Source organism: Nerophis lumbriciformis, linkage group LG15 (genome assembly GCF_033978685.3).
Source record: "Nerophis lumbriciformis linkage group LG15, RoL_Nlum_v2.1, whole genome shotgun sequence".
Lineage (NCBI taxonomy): Eukaryota > Metazoa > Chordata > Actinopteri > Syngnathiformes > Syngnathidae > Nerophis > Nerophis lumbriciformis.
This window is the reverse complement of record NC_084562.2, coordinates 11,968,886-11,987,480: the sequence shown is the minus strand read 5'-3', so window position 1 is coordinate 11,987,480 and position 18,595 is coordinate 11,968,886. Positions and strand designations below refer to the sequence as shown.

The 18,595-nt window shown below is 39.0% G+C and overlaps 1 protein-coding gene across 17 annotated transcripts in view; it reads right to left on the bottom strand.

The window, feature by feature from the left end:
- madd (MAP-kinase activating death domain) overlaps positions 1-16,651 on the bottom strand; it is an 87,879-nt gene extending 71,228 nt beyond the window's left edge. For 14 of the 17 annotated variants that reach the window (XR_009816796.2, XM_061974823.2, XM_061974826.2 and 11 more), the window contains exons 1-2: positions 16,343-16,650; positions 1,547-1,733 (exon numbers count right to left, since the gene is read on the bottom strand). Coding sequence is in view for 16 of the 17 variants with exons in the window: in XM_061974823.2 (XP_061830807.1) it covers positions 1,547-1,605 (59 nt within the window). In the remaining variant the exon portion in view is untranslated. Of the gene's footprint in view, positions 1-1,546; positions 1,734-16,342 lie in introns of all 17 variants that reach the window. The other 3 variants (XM_061974835.2, XM_061974831.2, XM_061974837.2) reach the window with 2 other exon arrangements.
- Between the last annotated feature and the right edge of the window lie 1,944 nt (positions 16,652-18,595).

Here is an 18,595-nt window from a genome sequence, read left to right as displayed (position 1 = left end):
TGCATGACAGTAGGTGTATGCGTTTGTATGTAGACAGACAGTTTTGAAACTACACTTGTGTGGATGGAGATCGTTTTAACCCCAAATATGTGTTTTTCAAACTTTACGTGTTCGTGTGGACATGGCTTTAGGCAGATCCCAAATACACAAAAACAGGTACTAATGGATAAGAAAAGTTGGTTTTGTATAATAGGTTCCCTATAAAGTAGATACTGGATTGCATACAAGCACATACTTAGAGCTCATTGTCAAATTACTGTACTGTTTCAGTTAATTATAAATCATAATAGTAATAATTCTGATTACAGAAAGAAACACCATCAATAGCTCCAAGAAAAGTGTTAGGTATTCATTTATGTTCCAACAGATTTACCACCGCATATCTAGAGCATTTGTGAACTGTTGAGAACGATCTAGAGCACTAATTGTTTTTGGTAAATTAGAGACATTGAGAGATTATCGCACATCATCATCTCTGCCATGTAAATCTTGCCTCTTTACAGTCAGCATTGCGAATTAAAATATGTTCTTATATGTCTTATCCTGCATAAATAAATGTTAAACTGATATATAAATACATGTGAACTAGTGTGAACTAATGTTTGTATACTACACTAACCAGAAGGCTTAGTGCAGTAGACAGGAACAGGAAGTAGGTCTGAGCTATGCAGGAGGACGACAATTGCGTAATTTGATCTATAAATAGATGACATATTGTTACACGCTGTTGTTTCTGCTTCCTCTACACAAGAAACAAACATATGTTTCGATAGAACAGTTGACGTGCACGTTTGAGCGCTGCTCAGAAACAAATTCCTTAGGGAAATTGAATGAATTGGCACAAATTGGCAAATTCTGGAGATACTAATTAGACCTGATAACTGCATATGGTTAGAGTCCAATGATTCCCTAACCTAAAGGAACAATAGTGGCAGAGAATTAAAGAAGTAACAAACATCTAAACCCATCACCCTAAAGAAGTACCATATCTAAACCCTAAGAATAGTGAAGCACAATATCGAATGTTACAGTATCCATTCTCCTATAGCTGCACTGAAAACAGCTCTTTGCTGAACTATCACTGCCTTAGAGCGAGGTATTTCTTTTTCTGCAGCGACAGCGGTTCAAACAAAGAGATACTGTCTGCCTTTTTGCATGATTCTTCACAGGGATGTGCTGTACAAACTAGAGTAAAAATAGAGCTGAAGATGGACAAGATTGCATTAATCTAATCTAATTGAAAAAACCTCTGTCTCATAGGAAATAGTTGCTATATCAGCAGAAAAGATGACAAGTACATTGGAACATTTTCATGAAAAAGTTCATTGAAATATTTTCAATGAACTTGGTTCACTGTGTGGAATGAAGCCTTTCCTTTAATGAATCTGAACATGTCAAATATATTAGTCACCCCTCTATGATGAATAGAGGAAAACTCTATTCAAGCATCATATTTGTACTTTTCTCTGAGGGTAAAATGTTTGCTTGCAATTTAGAGATATTTTCTTAAGGGCTAATCATGAACAACAAGCTAGGAATTGATTACCTTGCACCGACCACTACCAAGTAGTCCAGGAGTCGTGGGCACATTTTCTTTTTCTCCATGTTGAATCGAACACGTCGTGTATTTCACGACATCCGTGATGAATGGCCACGAGTGATTCAACGGTGGATTTCAGTCAGGTTGTGAAAGTGCTGTGTTTCTATCATCGTTTTTTAGGATTCCAGAAGACCTGTAACGTAAAAGATATGCATTGGTTATTTTTACATTGTTATTCCGTGTCATACAAAACATGACCTGCTGACAATGTAATGAAATTGAGCTTTCTTTCTACTGCTGTACACTGATTTATTGATGATCACAATTAATTGTTTTTTGTTTTTTTTAAACACCTTGTATACCACGTATTCATTACTTTTGCCAGGGGGTCATGTGTTCGCCGGGGGGTTTCTGACTCTTAGCAACGCAATTAAAACATTAATGGGTGTTTTTTGATTAAACTTTTATGAACTGTCCAAAATTAGATAAGTAACTATTTTGGAAGTGATCAGGGTACATTTTACGATTATTTTACGTTTACGTGGCAATCCTCAACTTCTTTGAGTGTGTATGTTAAGCTACCCGCCTCCAGCTACAGAGACAAAGAGAGTGGATGACTGACAAAAACTCACAAGTGGGTTCACTCCATGTATTTAATTCCGCTATAGCTAGCTCAAACTGTTATTGGTGGATTCTGATCTGCTTAGATTTTGGAGGTGATCAAGATCACCGTTTAGATTAAGGATTTCTTTGAAGGATTCTTTACTAATGGGAGGTCTGCGCTCCCCAAATGTGCTTTTCTAGTTTATTATATGAAACATTTGGACACATTTATTTTGTGTTGCCCTCGTACATACTAGGGATGTCCCGATCGAGGTTTTTGCACTTCCGATCCGATACCGATATTGTTTTTGCACTTCCGATCCAATACCGATACTGACCGATACCGATACTGACCGATACTGGCCTATCCGAGCATGTATTAAAGTTTAAAGTTATTTAGCCTACTTAGTTGTCAGAATCATGTTGAAAAGGGTTTTAGTACTCTTGATAACAACTAGCCAGCTGAATTAGGGGAGTTTGAATAATACACAATGGTTGGTAACAAGAAACTGACCTGTTTATTCAAGGATAAACACAAAATAGACACAATTATACATGACAAACAGAAATGGCATCATTGAACTAGGGCTGGGCGATATGGCCTTTTTTTAATATTGCAATATTTTAAGGCCATATTGCGATACACAATATATATCTCGATATTTTGCCTTAGCCTTGAATGAACACTTGATGCATATAATCACAGCAGTATGATGATTCTATGTGTTTTGATTGATTGATTGAGACTTTTATTAGTAGGTTGCACAGTGAAGTACATATTCCATACAATTGACCACTAAATGGTAACACCCCAATAAGTTTTTCAACTTGTTTAAGTCGGGGTCCACTTAAATTGATTCATGATACAGATATATACTATCAGATATATACTATCATCATAATACAGTCATCACACAAGATAATCACATTGAATTATTTACATTATTTTTAATCCAGGGTGTGGAGGGGGGCGGCGCCTGATGTAAGTGTCAAAAAGACAGCCAAAAGAGTTTGATATGAGAATAAATCTAAAGTTAAAATATATATAGGGTGGAAATGCACCCATTTGCAGGAAATGTAGTCTCGATTTTCAAAATGTTCTTTCAAGGCTTGCATGTCTACATTAAAACATTCTTCTTCATACTGCATTAATATATGCTACTTTTAAACTTTCATGCAGAGAAGGAAATCACAACTAAAAAAATCACTCATTTTTTCATACGGTGTTGATGTGGACATTTTTGCCTCGGCATTTTGATGGTGTGGACGTGTGGCACCGAATGGAGATAAGCGTCTCGACAGACGTTATAATATTTGAACAATGATGACGAAAACTGTTTTCTTTGTCGTGTCCGTGTGTCGAAAATTGTTATGCGCTTATTTTTTTATTTGATTTTGTGCGTGGCATATAATTGCTATGCGCAGAGGACGCAATTGCACAGGCGCGCACCTGAGAGGGAACGTTGGTCACACGGCTGCGCTAGCATCACAGCTAACGTTAGCCATGCTGCTACCTCTCTGCTCGGCGAGGGCGTATACGTATGTGACGTATGACGTGACAGTATGTGACGTGTGTAAGAAGGTGCGCTTGCTGTCTGTGAGAGGGAGACACAGGCAAGAGTGAGAAGAGCCTGTCATGTAATGCCAGCAGCTAAAAGCAACTGCGTGAGAATCCACAGACCTGTGGATGTGTTGAAAGTGTGCTGGAAAATGCGGAACGGAAATTAGGGAGCAGCAGAAAAGTGGAATGTATTATTTAAATCGGTGCGTTGGAAAACACGGACCGGAGTTTTGTTTTTTTAAACTGGATCTGGATCGGCATTTTCCCATGCCTTGCCGATACGCATTTTTTGGCAAATATCGGCGGCCGATCCGATCCAAATATCGGATCGGGACATCCCTAGTTCATACACACATTATAACGGGACTGTGAATGTAGCTTGTTGTTCCAACTCCGTACAGTGGATCAGAGTAACTACTGCCACTGTTGCTATATTTAGTGAGTATTCAGAACACTCAACATTCAGCTTTTCAAAAAAATCTAAGGATTTTTCTGGTCTTGGAGACTCTTATATTGGGGTTTAACAATTAACGGTAATGATGATAAGCTGCGGTAATACTAACTGTCAAGCATTGTATAGCGGTTTCAAATCAAAATGATCATAAAACCGTGATTGATAATCGCACTTTGATAAATTCACAGACTGGTGATACTGCTCATTTCCTTGAGAAGCAAGCTAGTGCACTGATTGCTAGCTAGCTAAAGTTGTATAAATACATTACTATCTAAGAAACTAAGCTATTTAATTGTGCACGTTACACACTAGAGGTTGTTCTTTTGTTTACGTAATAAAAATATGAGTGTGTATAAGTACTTTTTAGGCACAGTCAACAATGCCATGATCATTTTGGTCACAATAATATATCATATTGTTACACGAAAGCAGATATGCTCTACTTACCCCAAGAAAGTCAACTTATATTTCTCAACATATTTTTGGGTGCTTTTTCTGTAAAAATGACCTGCACATGCGGCATGAGCAATTATGCAAATTACACATTGACATTTTCAGGGTGAGGCTAATTTCACCACACCGACTGTGTGTGACTATCTTTGGGACTTTAACTTTAACTTAACTTTATACATCTTAGGGTATCAGTTAGACACAGCTTTGAGATGTGTCCTAGCATCCCTTCAATGCAAAAAAAAACCTCAACAAAATATATACCTGTGTTCAAATCTACCCTCAAGCTACAGTACATTTCACAAATTACAGGAATGCTGCAGTACAAAGCCAGCCAGCCAGTCTTTCTGCTTCCTCGTCTTGCAGCGGCACAGTGCCCACATTTCCTGCACCTTTTAAGCCAATATCAATCCGGATTTGAAAAATAAACCTGACACATGCAACTACGTTCTGAGCCCCACCACGTAAAGCAAAGAGCAAGAACGACAATACAGTATATGCTCGACATGCACCATATATCAATGTGATTTGTAGTACAAATCTCCTGACTCACCGCGCCTGACTGTTGTAAATTATAAGTAAATGATTAAAAACATGGTTATGTACAGAAAATATCACTGTAGGACAGTATACTCACACCCAAGCTATAATTGCTACACAAAGCACATCATTTTGACAGCATATTGCATTGTTCGAATCTATGCAGAATGTTTAGAAAATGCGTGCGTGTGAGTTTTTCTATCGTTGCATTGCGTTGGAATGTTTCTTTTACAGGGCAGGAAGGACGTGCAGGACATTATTAATGCCGTATTTTTCGGAGTATAAGTCGCACCGGAGTATAAGTCGCACCTGCCGAAAATGCATAATAAAGAAGGAAAAAAACATATATAAGTCGCACTGGAGCCCGGCCAAACTATGAAAAAAACTGCGACTTATATTCTGAAAAATACGGTACTTACTATTACTTAACTTTTTATGTATGATAATTGTATTTATTGTTAATTATGTATTTAATCATTATTTACTTATTCGTCTATTTTTTCACTGATGTATTTATTTATTCATTGTTGTGTTACAGAGTGAGTAGTAACAAATGTGTTAGTAACTGCTATGATACGAAAAGGGGTAGGATCAAATAAGCTCTGCTTATCCTTACTCCTTTTCAGAATAATGTAATGAAAACCTGTAATTATGTGATGAATCATTATGCAATTGCATGCATGTTCAGTATAAACTAACAACATAAGCATTATAAGATTTGGTTATTGCTGTTCGTTTTTGGACACACAAAATGTTTTGTTTTTTTCATATATTATTTTGTTTTTCATAAATGACAATATCGTATTGGAGAAGCTATTTCTCTCCTTTGAATTTTGTAGATGAAGAGTATTTTGGTTTTTGTTGTAACCGAAAAAAAGTGGGGGAATAAGACCATTTAAAGGAGAACTGCACTTTTTTGGGGAAATTTGCGTGTCGTTCACAATCATTGAGACAAGAACACACGTCTTTTTTGTTTTTGTTTTATTTTAAAGATCATTTAAAAAACGCCAGAAGATGCAGCTTATGAGAGTCACCGTAGCCTTTAAAGCCCTCTAAAACAACTTCAAAACCCTCCATCAACGTTTTGTATAAACACTGCTTTTGATTGATTGATTGATTGATTGATTGATTGATATATTTTTATTTCAAATATGCAAAAAAACAAGAGCAAGCCTGATCCAATACAGTGCTATAGCCTTAACATCCATCATAACAAAATGAAAACAATGGAGAATAAAAAACGAAAACAAATGAGTATTGGACTTTCTTCTTCTTTTTTTTTTACATATTTGAAAAGGAGTGAGAAGAAGTTTAGACTTATTTAATCCCACCCCTTTTCTTTAAATCATAAATTACTCTGAGCTGGAACTACCTGTTCACTCTATGTACAAACTTAATGAACTTGTATATACATAAATTATAAACATATACATACATATGCACACTACACACACACACACACACACACACACTGCAAATCTGTATATAATGTAGTAACAGACACATTAATAACAATATGTAATATGCACAATATTTACCGTATTTTGATCATTTTAACCATTGCTGGAACAAATTCTTCTGCGCATTTATTTCCGTTTCCATAGCAGCGCACATCAGACTTCTGGCAACAACCCCTTTCAGATACCAACACGAGTGTCTTAGGTAACAACAAAGACAAGAGTGTATCTAGTCGATACTATGATTATATCAATAGTTTTTATCATCACAAAATTATGTATTTTTTTAATTCATATTACATTCTTAAACTCAAAAAATACGTCCCTGGACACACGAGAACTTCAATTATGACCAATGTATGACCCTGTAACGTCTTGGTATCTGATCAATACCTAAATATGTGGTATTATCCAAAACTAATTTTAAGTATCCAAACAGAAGGATAAGTGATTATTACATTTTAACAGAAGCGTAGATAGAACATGTTAAAACGGCAAATAACCAGATATTAACAGTAAATAAGTAGTCTTTGCTTGCTTACTACTAAATGACAAGTTGTCTAGTATGTATACTATTTTATTTAAGGACATTGTCCTTTAATTGCAATAAGAAACATGTGTTTAATGTACTCTAAGATTTTTTGTTAAAATAAAGCCCATAATGCCATTTTTTGTGGTCCCCTTTATTTAGAAAAGTATCAAAATACATTTTGGTACCAGTACCGGTACCAAAATATTGGTATCAAGACAACCCTAATATATAGAAAGAAAATAATGTATGCCTTGGTGCCCTTCTAACTTGCCTTGGTGAAACTAGTTAAAGTTAATCAAATTTGCCTGAAATTATTCAAATAAATACTTATTTAAACTGTAAACCTTTTTTGACCAATTTGAACCATTTGATACTAAAAAAACTAAATTAAATATAATTGTTTTTTTCTTTTTTTATACTTTATTTCAATTTCACTAAATTACACAAAATCGTGTCCTTTAACGTTGTCCTGCTCCCCCTTTAAAAAAAAAACAACAACAATAACGATAGTGAATGTCATACATATTTATATACATAAAAAAATAATGGTAGTGATAAAAAAAACGGGGGGAAAAAACACTCCCATCTCGCACAGATATACAGAGAATCATACTACAGAGATAGTATGTTTACCTATGCTTAACATACATATAAATATGTACACATACATACACTACATTATATTTATATACCATCATCTTTATCAATTATTATATTAAAGACATATGTCATTTTTTTCTCAAATACTTCATGTAAATTTTTCCATTTCTATGATCTGTTTCAGGACTGTTCTCCAGGATTTTATTTTAGGTGCTGTAGTTTCTATCCAAGTCTTTGTTATCTGTTTAATTGCAATGATTCTAAATATGTTAAATAGATGTACATGTGTGGATTTCAGTTTGTGCTTTATATTTATGACCGGCATATTTTCTGTTTGCACATTGCCTTTAAAGCATAATAATGATTTCATTCTCATTTTTACCTCTTCCTAAAAGGGTAACAACACCGGGCAGGGAAACAACACGTGTATGGTTTGCTTGTAGTTCACCGAATTATATAAACTCTATAAATAATAATGAATTAACATTGATCAGCAAAATTAATTCAGGAGCACAATATATAAAGCACTTTATATCAAAAACAACTCAAACATTTTGTGCAGATTTTTTTTGGATAAATAAAAATTAAAATTCGAAAATACATATTACAAAAAGTCTTCTTTATGAGAAACTATTACAAGATCAGTTCTAGTGCTAAATATAAGATTACAAAAAACTTGTCTAGGTTATATCACAGTATTTATTTATTTATTGTTTTCCTTTTTTTTGTCCTGTCCAGCTTCTCAGGCAAATCGTATCGTTGATGTCGATGCCCATATCGGCTGTACAAATTTACTTTACAAAAGAGACGTGTGGGATACTTCTCTTGTTGCCTTATTTGTATTTGACTTCATTAAATGCCCATCCATCCATTTTCTACCGCTTATTCCCTTTGGGGTCGCGGGGGGCGCTGGAGCCTATCTCAGCTACAATCGGGCGGAAGGCGGGGTACACCCTGGAAATGGATTTATATTATTAATTGGTGCATCCGGGCCAGAGCAGGAGGGGATAGAAAGAGAAAAAAAGGAAGCCAGAGGGGGAAATTGTGGGGACAAGAGGGTGATAAGACAGAGAGACGACAACAACAACAGCAAACACAACAACAACAATAACAACAACAACATCAGCAGCAAATATGATATATACAAATATGATGGTAAAAGTGATAGCAAAGAATCAGTTAGTGAAATAAATAATACAGAAATGTCATCATAATTTTTATCTCTTCCTAAAAGGGTAACAACACCGGGCAGGGAAACAACAAGTGTATGGTTTGATTTCAGTTCACCAAATTATATCAACTCCATCCATCCATCCATCTTCTTCCGCTTATTCGAGGTCGGGGGCAGCAGCCTAAGCAGGGAAGCCCAGACTTCCCTCTCCCCAGCCACTTCGTCCAGCTCTTCCTGTGGGACCCCGAGGCGTTCCCAGGCCAGCCGGGAGACATAGTCTTCCCAACGTGTCCTGGGTCTTCCCCGCGGCCTCCTACCGGTCGGACGTGCCCTAAACACCTCCCTAGGGAGGCGTTCGGGTGGCATCCTGACCAGATGCCCGAACCACCTCATCTGGCTCCTCTCGATTATATCAACTCAATTAATAATAATGAATTAAAATTGATCATCAACATTAATTCAGGAGCACAATATATAAAGCACGTTAACCTATCAAAAACAAATAAAACAATTTGTGCAGATGTTTTTTTTTTATAAATAAAAATTAAAAATCAAAAATAAAGAAAAGACATATTACAAAAAGTCTTCTTCATGAGAAACTTTTTACAAGATCAGTTCTAGTGCTTAATATAAGATTCCAATAAACATGTCTAGGTTATATCACAGTATTTATGCAAGACATTCACTGCTACAATACTGACCAGGCGAGGAAGCTAATGTGCTTTTTTTTAAACGATTACTTAGTACAGTGTTTTTCAACCTTTTTTGAGCCAAGGCACATTTTTTTTATTAAAAAAGTCCAGAGGCACACCACCAGCAGAATACATAAAAAATTAAACTCAGCAGCCGATATTGACAGTGAAAAGTCGTTCTCGCAGTTGTTGGATATAAATTCAAACCATAACCAACCAGGCATCACTATAGCTCTTGTCTCAAAGTAGGTGTACTTTGAGACAAGTTTTTTAATGATTTCAGCTTGTGGTGTGCCTCCGGATTTTTTCAATGAAAAAAAATGTGCCTTGGCTCAAAAAAGGTTGAAAAACACTGATCTAGACAGCACAGACACTCAACAACGGCACATTATTTGCGGATTATAATTACTGGTTGGCAAAAAAGATCTTTGGATTTAGACTTACACAAACTTTAATGATCCACAAGGGAACATTTTCCACACAGTAGCTCAGCTAGAAAGGATGGAAAGGATAAGGATGGAAAGGATCGTGCACACAAGGGCGAAAACATCCATCCATCCATTTTCTACCGCTTGTCCCTGTTGGGGTCGCGGGGGGTGCTGGAGCCTATCTCAGCTGCATTCGGGCGAAAACACTCAAATCCAACATTATAGAGCATCTGGTTTTGCCTTCACACTGACAGAATGAATAATGGCGTCTCATTCACGCACTGATGGAGGCTCGAGAGCTACCAGGGGTTTAATATTGCAATTTTTCAAATAAAACGGATCAAAAATGGTGTGGTTTTGACAACTCGTTCATCCAACAAAGTGGACGTTTTAAAACACTGACATTATTGCTGTGTCACTCAAGACAATGAGATTTATGACAAGGGTCTACATCAAATAACTCAAATGTTAAACCCAAATAAATAGTAGATAGGGTCACGCAATATACAAAACCGGTGAAGTTGGCACATTGTGTAATTCGTGAATAAAAACAGAATACAATGATTTGCAAATCCTTTTCAACTTACAGTATATTCAATTGAATAGACTGCAAAGACAAGATACTTAATGTTCGAACTGAGAAACGTAATTTTTTTTTTCAATAAATCAATCATCCATCCATTTTCTACCGCTTGTCCTGTCTTGTCGCGGGGGGTGCTGGAGCCTATCTCAGCTGCATTCGGGCGAAAGGCGGTGTACACCCTGGACAAGTCGCCACCTCATCACAGGGCCAACACAGATAGACGGACAACATTCACACTCACATTCACACACGAGGGCCAATTTAGTGTTGCCAATCAACCTATCCCCAGGTGCGTGTCTTTGGAAGGGGGAGGAAGCCGGAGTACCCGGAGGGAACCCACGCAGTCACAGGGAGAACATGCAAACTCTACACAGAAAGATCCCGAGCCCGGGATTGAACTCAGGACTACTCAGGACCTTCGTATAGTGAGGCACATGCACTAACCCCTGTGCCACTGTGCTGCCCTAGGGCGAAAACAAAAAGTGTACAGCTCCACTAATGGACATTGGAGTCTTACTTTCAAAGGCAAAATTAAAGTATTGCTAGAAACATAATTTTATATGGGACTTTATTGTATTATATGTATAGTACCGGTACATGTTACAAAAAGAAAAAAGCATAAAACACCACCAGAATTAGAGATATTACAAGTCAAAGTGATGAAGTTTAGTGTTACGCTCATGACTAGGTGTAACAAAACATTACCCTATAAGATGAAGGCAATCGCATTTTATTGATATTTGAAATGTATTCAATGTTTATAAATGAATATTTAAACATACTAAATGTAAAAAAGGGAATAAATATTCAAAATAAGATAATTCAATGAAATCTAGTTTGGTTACGCCATCATGATGACTCAATGGTTAACTGGACATCTTTATATGCTCGACGCCTCAATCATTGGAATGTTTTCATCTACAAAACCATTCTGGGTATCACTCCATCTTATCTGTCTTGTCTTTTAACAAAGAAACAAGGAAGTCACAATCTCCGTTCAATGAATGTTCTGCAATTTGTCGTCCCCAAAGTAAGAACTGAACTGGGCAAGAAAGCATTTAGGTTTTCAGCACCGAAGGCTTGGAATAACCTACAATCGAATATTAAACTTCAAACCCTAGTTACGTTGAATGAGTTTAAAGCTTCTGTGAAAGGACTGCAGTCTACCTTGTATGCACATGTGTCATGTGAGCAAGTTTTAATGTTGTAAATGTGATGTTTTATGTATTTGTTTACTGTTTTGAATGTAACCTTGCTACTGCCCTCTTGGCCAGGTCTCCCTTGGAAGAGAGATCTTTGATCTCAATGGGATTTTACCTGGTTAAATAAAGGCTAATACCGGTAATAATAATGAGCGCAACACAAGGTTGTAAAAGTTTCAACTACAATTCTAAATAAGATGTCAAAAGGAAACTGAAATCAAATACACACAGCTTAAAGATTGATCAATACCTATTTAAATTTAATGATACATACATGATGATTTATCAAAATATAAAAGAAATATGCCTGAACAGAACGCTCGAGCCTATCTCAGCTACAATCGGGCGGAAGGTGGCGTACACCCTGGACAAGTCGCCACCTCATCACAGGGCCAACACAGATAGACAGACAACATTTACACTCACATTCCCACACTAGGGCCAATTTAGTGTTGCCAATCAACCTATCCCCAGGTGCATGTCTTTGGAGGTGGGAGGAAGCCGGAGTACCCGGAGGGAACCCACGCAGTCACGGGGAGGACATGCAAACTCCACACAGAAAGATCCCGAGCCTGGGATTGAACCCAAGACTACTCAGGACCTTCGTATTGTGAGCTGAGATAGGCTCCAGCGCCCCCCGCGACCCCAAAGGGAATAAGCGGTAGGAAATGGATGGATGGATGGAAGAACGCTCATGATGGTTACACCAAAAAGTAATGCTATGAATCGCGTTTTTTCAAGTTTTTGGGGCATTTTTATGCTATTTCCAAGCATCTGCTTTTTATTATCGTTGATTTTAAATGGTCAAACTAACACATATTATATATGCATGCCCTAGTAAACCCATCCATCCATCCATTTTCTACCGCTTATTCCCTTTTGGGGTCGCGGGGGCGCTGGAGCCTATCTCAGCTACAATCGGGCGGAAGGCGTCACACCCTGGACAAGTCGCCACCTCATCACAGGGCCAACACAGATAGACAGACAACATTTACACTCACATTCCCACACTAGGGCCAATTTAGTGTTGCCAATCAACCTATCCCCAGGTGCATGTCTTTGGAGGTGGGAGGAAGCCGGAGTACCCGGAGGGAACCCACGCAGTCACGGGGAGGACATGCAAACTCCACACAGAAAGATCCCGAGCCTGGGATTGAACCCAAGACTACTCAGGACCTTCGTATTGTGAGCTGAGATAGGCTCCAGCGCCCCCCGCGACCCCAAAGGGAATAAGCGGTAGAAAATGGATGGATGGATGGATGGAAGAACGCTCATGATGGTTACACCAAAAAGTAACGCTATGAATCGCGTTTTTCCAAGTTTTTGGGGCATTTTTATGCTATTTCCAAGCATCTCCTTTTTATTATCGTTGATTTTAAATGGTCAAACTAACACATATTATATATGCATGCCCTAGTAAACCCATCCATCCATCCATTTTCTACCGCTTATTCCCTTTTGGGGTCGCGGGGGCGCTGGAGCCTATCTCAGCTACAATCGGGCGGAAGGCGTCACACCCTGGACAAGTCGCCACCTCATCACAGGGCCAACACAGATAGACAGACAACATTTACACTCACATTCCCACACTAGGGCCAATTTAGTGTTGCCAATCAACCTATCCCCAGGTGCATGTCTTTGGAGGTGGGAGGAAGCCGGAGTACCCGGAGGGAACCCACGCAGTCACGGGGAGGACATGCAAACTCCACACAGAAAGATCCCGAGCCTGGGATTGAACCCAAGACTACTCAGGACCTTCGTATTGTGAGCTGAGATAGGCTCCAGCGCCCCCCGCGACCCCAAAGGGAATAAGCGGTAGAAAATGGATGGATGGATGGATGGAAGAACGCTCATGATGGTTACACCAAAAAGTAACGCTATGAATCGCGTTTTTCCAAGTTTTTGGGGCATTTTTATGCTATTTCCAAGCATCTCCTTTTTATTATCGTTGATTTTAAATGGTCAAACTAACACATATTATATATGCATGCCCTAGTAAACCCATCCATCCATCCATTTTCTACCGCTTATTCCCTTTTGGGGTCGCGGGGGCGCTGGAGCCTATCTCACAAGTCGCCACCTCATCACAGGGCCAACACAGATAGACGGACAACATTCACACTCACATTCACACACGAGGGCCAATTTAGTGTTGCCAATCAACCTATCCCCAGGTGCGTGTCTTTGGAAGGGGGAGGAAGCCGGAGTACCCGGAGGGAACCCACGCAGTCACAGGGAGAACATGCAAACTCCACACAGAAAGATCCCGAGCCCGGGATTGAACTCAGGACTACTCAGGACCTTCGTATAGTGAGGCACATGCACTAACCCCTGTGCCACTGTGCTGCCCTAGGGCGAAAACAAAAAGTGTACAGCTCCACTAATGGACATTGGAGTCTTACTTTCAAAGGCAAAATTAAAGTATTGCTAGAAACATAATTTTATATGGGACTTTATTGTATTATATGTATAGTACCGGTACATGTTACAAAAAGAAAAAAGCATAAAACACCACCAGAATTAGAGATATTACAAGTCAAAGTGATGAAGTTTAGTGTTACGCTCATGACTAGGTGTAACAAAACATTACCCTATAAGATGAAGGCAATCGCATTTTATTGATATTTGAAATGTATTCAATGTTTATAAATGAATATTTAAACATACTAAATGTAAAAAAGGGAATAAATATTCAAAATAAGATAATTCAATGAAATCTAGTTTGGTTACGCCATCATGATGACTCAATGGTTAACTGGACATCTTTATATGCTCGACGCCTCAATCATTGGAATGTTTTCATCTACAAAACCATTCTGGGTATCACTCCATCTTATCTGTCTTGTCTTTTAACAAAGAAACAAGGAAGTCACAATCTCCGTTCAATGAATGTTCTGCAATTTGTCGTCCCCAAAGTAAGAACTGAACTGGGCAAGAAAGCATTTAGGTTTTCAGCACCGAAGGCTTGGAATAACCTACAATCGAATATTAAACTTCAAACCCTAGTTACGTTGAATGAGTTTAAAGCTTCTGTGAAAGGACTGCAGTCTACCTTGTATGCACATGTGTCATGTGAGCAAGTTTTAATGTTGTAAATGTGATGTTTTATGTATTTGTTTACTGTTTTGAATGTAACCTTGCTGCTGCCCTCTTGGCCAGGTCTCCCTTGGAAGAGAGATCTTTGATCTCAATGGGATTTTACCTGGTTAAATAAAGGCTAATAATAATAATGAGCGCAACACAAGGTTGTAAAAGTTTCAACTACAATTCTAAATAAGATGTCAAAAGGAAACTGAAATCAAATACACACAGCTTAAAGATTGATCAATACCTATTTAAATTTAATGATACATACATGATGATTTATCAAAATATAAAAGAAATATGCCTGAACAGAACGCTCGAGCCTATCTCAGCTACAATCGGGCGGAAGGTGGCGTACACCCTGGACAAGTCGCCACCTCATCACAGGGCCAACACAGATAGACAGACAACATTTACACTCACATTCACACACTAGGGCCAATTTAGTGTTGCCAATCAACCTATCCCCAGGTGCATGTCTTTGGAGGTGGGAGGAAGCCGGAGTACCCGGAGGGAACCCACGCAGTCACGGGGAGGACATGCAAATTCCACACAGAAAGATCCCGAGCCTGGGATTGAACCCAAGACTACTCAGGACCTTCGTATTGTGAGCTGAGATAGGCTCCAGCGCCCCCCACCACCCCAAAGGGAATAAGCGGTAGAAAATGGATGGATGGATGGAAGAACGCTCATGATGGTTACACCAAAAAGTAACGCTATGAATCGCATTTTTCCAAGTTTTTGGGGCATTTTTATGCTATTTCCAAGCATCTCCTTTTTATTATCGTTGATTTTAAATGGTCAAACTAACACATATTATATATGCATGCCCTAGTAAACAAAACAAAAAAAAGTCATTTATTTTGATTGTTACATTTTGAAGTACATTTGTGCGGGTGGGTGCTAATGTACCCAAAAGGTATAAAGTAGACTTAAAATGTACCAATTTATAACCCAATTAGGTGAAATTACATAATCTCCCACGGCACACCAGACTGTATTTCACGGTGTGGTTGAAAAACACTGACTTGGTACATGTTTACTCTACCCTGTAAATGTGTACTGCAAATACCATTAATGTGAACGCAACACAAGAAAAATGTCGACACATTTTAACACTATTTGACTGCGGCGACAACTAGCCGGGGGGCGGCTGTGGCATTACAATAGGATAAAGCTGTCGTTATAATATTAGCTAACTCTAGCGTATGAAAAATATATATTAGTAAAACATCGCCATATTTGTCATTTTATTAGCTTTTCCTACGTCACCATTGGATTAGCTAGCTCGTTGCTAACTGGAGCGATGTCGGTTTTGAATCGCCTGTCGAGTATTAAAACACAAAATGTGACGTCGGCACAAAATTATTTATTTTTTTTAATTGTGCTAACGTTGATAATATGACACAGAAATGTGAAGTTTGTGACTAAAACGCCATCCTCACCTGCTGACATTAGCCTGCTAGCTTCACTGCGCCGTTGAGACGCCAGCTGCTGCGACCGCTGCTGGTAATGACGGCCCGCCTAGGAGATGCCCTTCTCGGTCAGAGAGAGAGGGGAGTAGTCGGTCTCTTCCTCTCGCAGCGCCGTGTAACGTTAAAATACATAAAGAACGTAAGAGCCAACCTTCGCGCCATGGATAAAAAATAAAAAAAGAGGATGCAAATAGCTTGTCCACCTCCTTGCTCAACCCGCTCCTACCTTCCCTCACAACATCCTCCTCTTCGTCCTCATCCGTGTGGGCAGTTCCGCATACTGGGGGTGGACACTTCGACACGAATGTCGATTTTTTTTATTTTCTATCTTTACACAACTATACAGGACTGTCAGAAAATTAGAATATTGTGATAAAGTCCTTTTATTTTCTGTAATGCAACTAAAAACATGAAATTGTCATACATTCTGGATTCATTACACATCAACTGAAATATTGCAAGCCTTTTATTATTTTATTATTGCTGATTATGGCATACAGCTTAAGAAAACTCAGCAATCCTATCTCAAAAAATTAGAATGTTTCCTCAAACCAAGTAAAAAAAAAAAAAGATTTATAACATCAAAACAAAATCAAACATTTGAAAATGTCAATTATTGCACTCAGTACTTGGTTGGGAATCATTTTGCATGGATTCAATCAATCAATCAATCAATGTTTATTTATATAGCCCTAAATCACAAGTGTCTCAAAGGGCTGCACAAGCCACAACGACTTCCTCGGTACAAAGCCCACATAAGGGCAAGGAAAAACTCACCCGAGTGGGACGTCGATGTGAATGACTATGAGAAACCTTGGAGAGGACCGCATATGTGGGTAACCCCCCCCCCCCCCCCCCCCTCTAGGGGAGACCGAATGCAATGGATGTCGAGTGGGTCTGACATAATATTGTGAGAGTCCAGTCCATAGTGGATCCAACATAATAGTAAGAGTCCAGTCTATAGTGGGGCCAGCAGGACACCATCCCGAGCGGAGACGGGTCAGCAGCGCAGAGATGTTCCCAGCCGATGCACAGGCGAGCGGTCTACCCCGGGTACCGACTCTGGACAGCCAGCACTTAATCCATGGCCACCGGACCTGTGCCCCCCCCCCCCTCCACAAGGAAGAGGGGAGCAGAGGAGAAAAGAAAAGAAACGGCAGATCAACTGGTCTAAAAGGGGGGTCTATTTAAAGGCTAGAGTATACAAATGAGTTTTAAGATGGGACTTAAATGCTTCTACTGAGGTAGCATCTCTAATTGTTACCGGGAGGGCATTCCATAGTACTGGAGCCCGAATAGAAAACGCTCTATAGCCCGCAGACTTTTTTGGGGCTCTGGGAATCACTAATAAGCCGGAGTTCTTTGAACGCAGATTTCTTGCCGGGACATATGGTACAATACAATCGGCAAGATAGGATGGAGCTAGACCGTGTAGTATTTTATACGTAAGTAGTAAAACCTTAAAGTCACATCTTAAGTGCACAGGAAGCCAGTGCAGGTGAGCCAGTATAGGCGTAATATGATCAAACTTTCTTGTTCTTGTCAAAAGTCTAGCAGCCGCATTTTGTACCAATTGTAATCTTTTAATGCTAGACATAGGGAGACCCGAAAATAATACGTTACAGTAGTCGAGACGAGACGTAACGAACGCATGAATAATGATCTCAGCGTCGCTAGTGGATAAAATAGAACTAATTTTAGCGATATTACGGAGATGAAAGAAGGCCGTTTTAGTAACACTCTTAATGTGTGATTCAAACGAGGGAGTTGAGTCGAAGATAATACCCAGATTCTTTACTGATTCGCCTTGTGTAATTGTTTGGTTGTCAAAGGTTAAGGTGGTATTATTAAATAAATGTCGGTGTTTAGCAGGACCGATAATCAGCATTTCCGTTTTCTTGGCGTTGAGTTGCAAGAAGTTAGCGGACATCCATTGTTTAATTTCATTAAGACACGCCTCCAGCTGACTACAATCCGGCGTGTTGGTCAGCTTTAGGGGCATGTAGAGTTGGGTGTCATCAGCATAGCAATGAAAGCTAACACCGTATTTGCGTATGATGTCGCCTAGCGGCAGCATGTAAATACTAAAGAGTGCAGGGCCAAGAACCGAACCCTGAGGAACTCTGCACGTTACCTTAACATAGTCCGAGGTCACATTATTATGGGAGACGCACTGCATCCTGTCAGTAAGATAAGAGTTAAACCACGACAAGGCTAACTCTG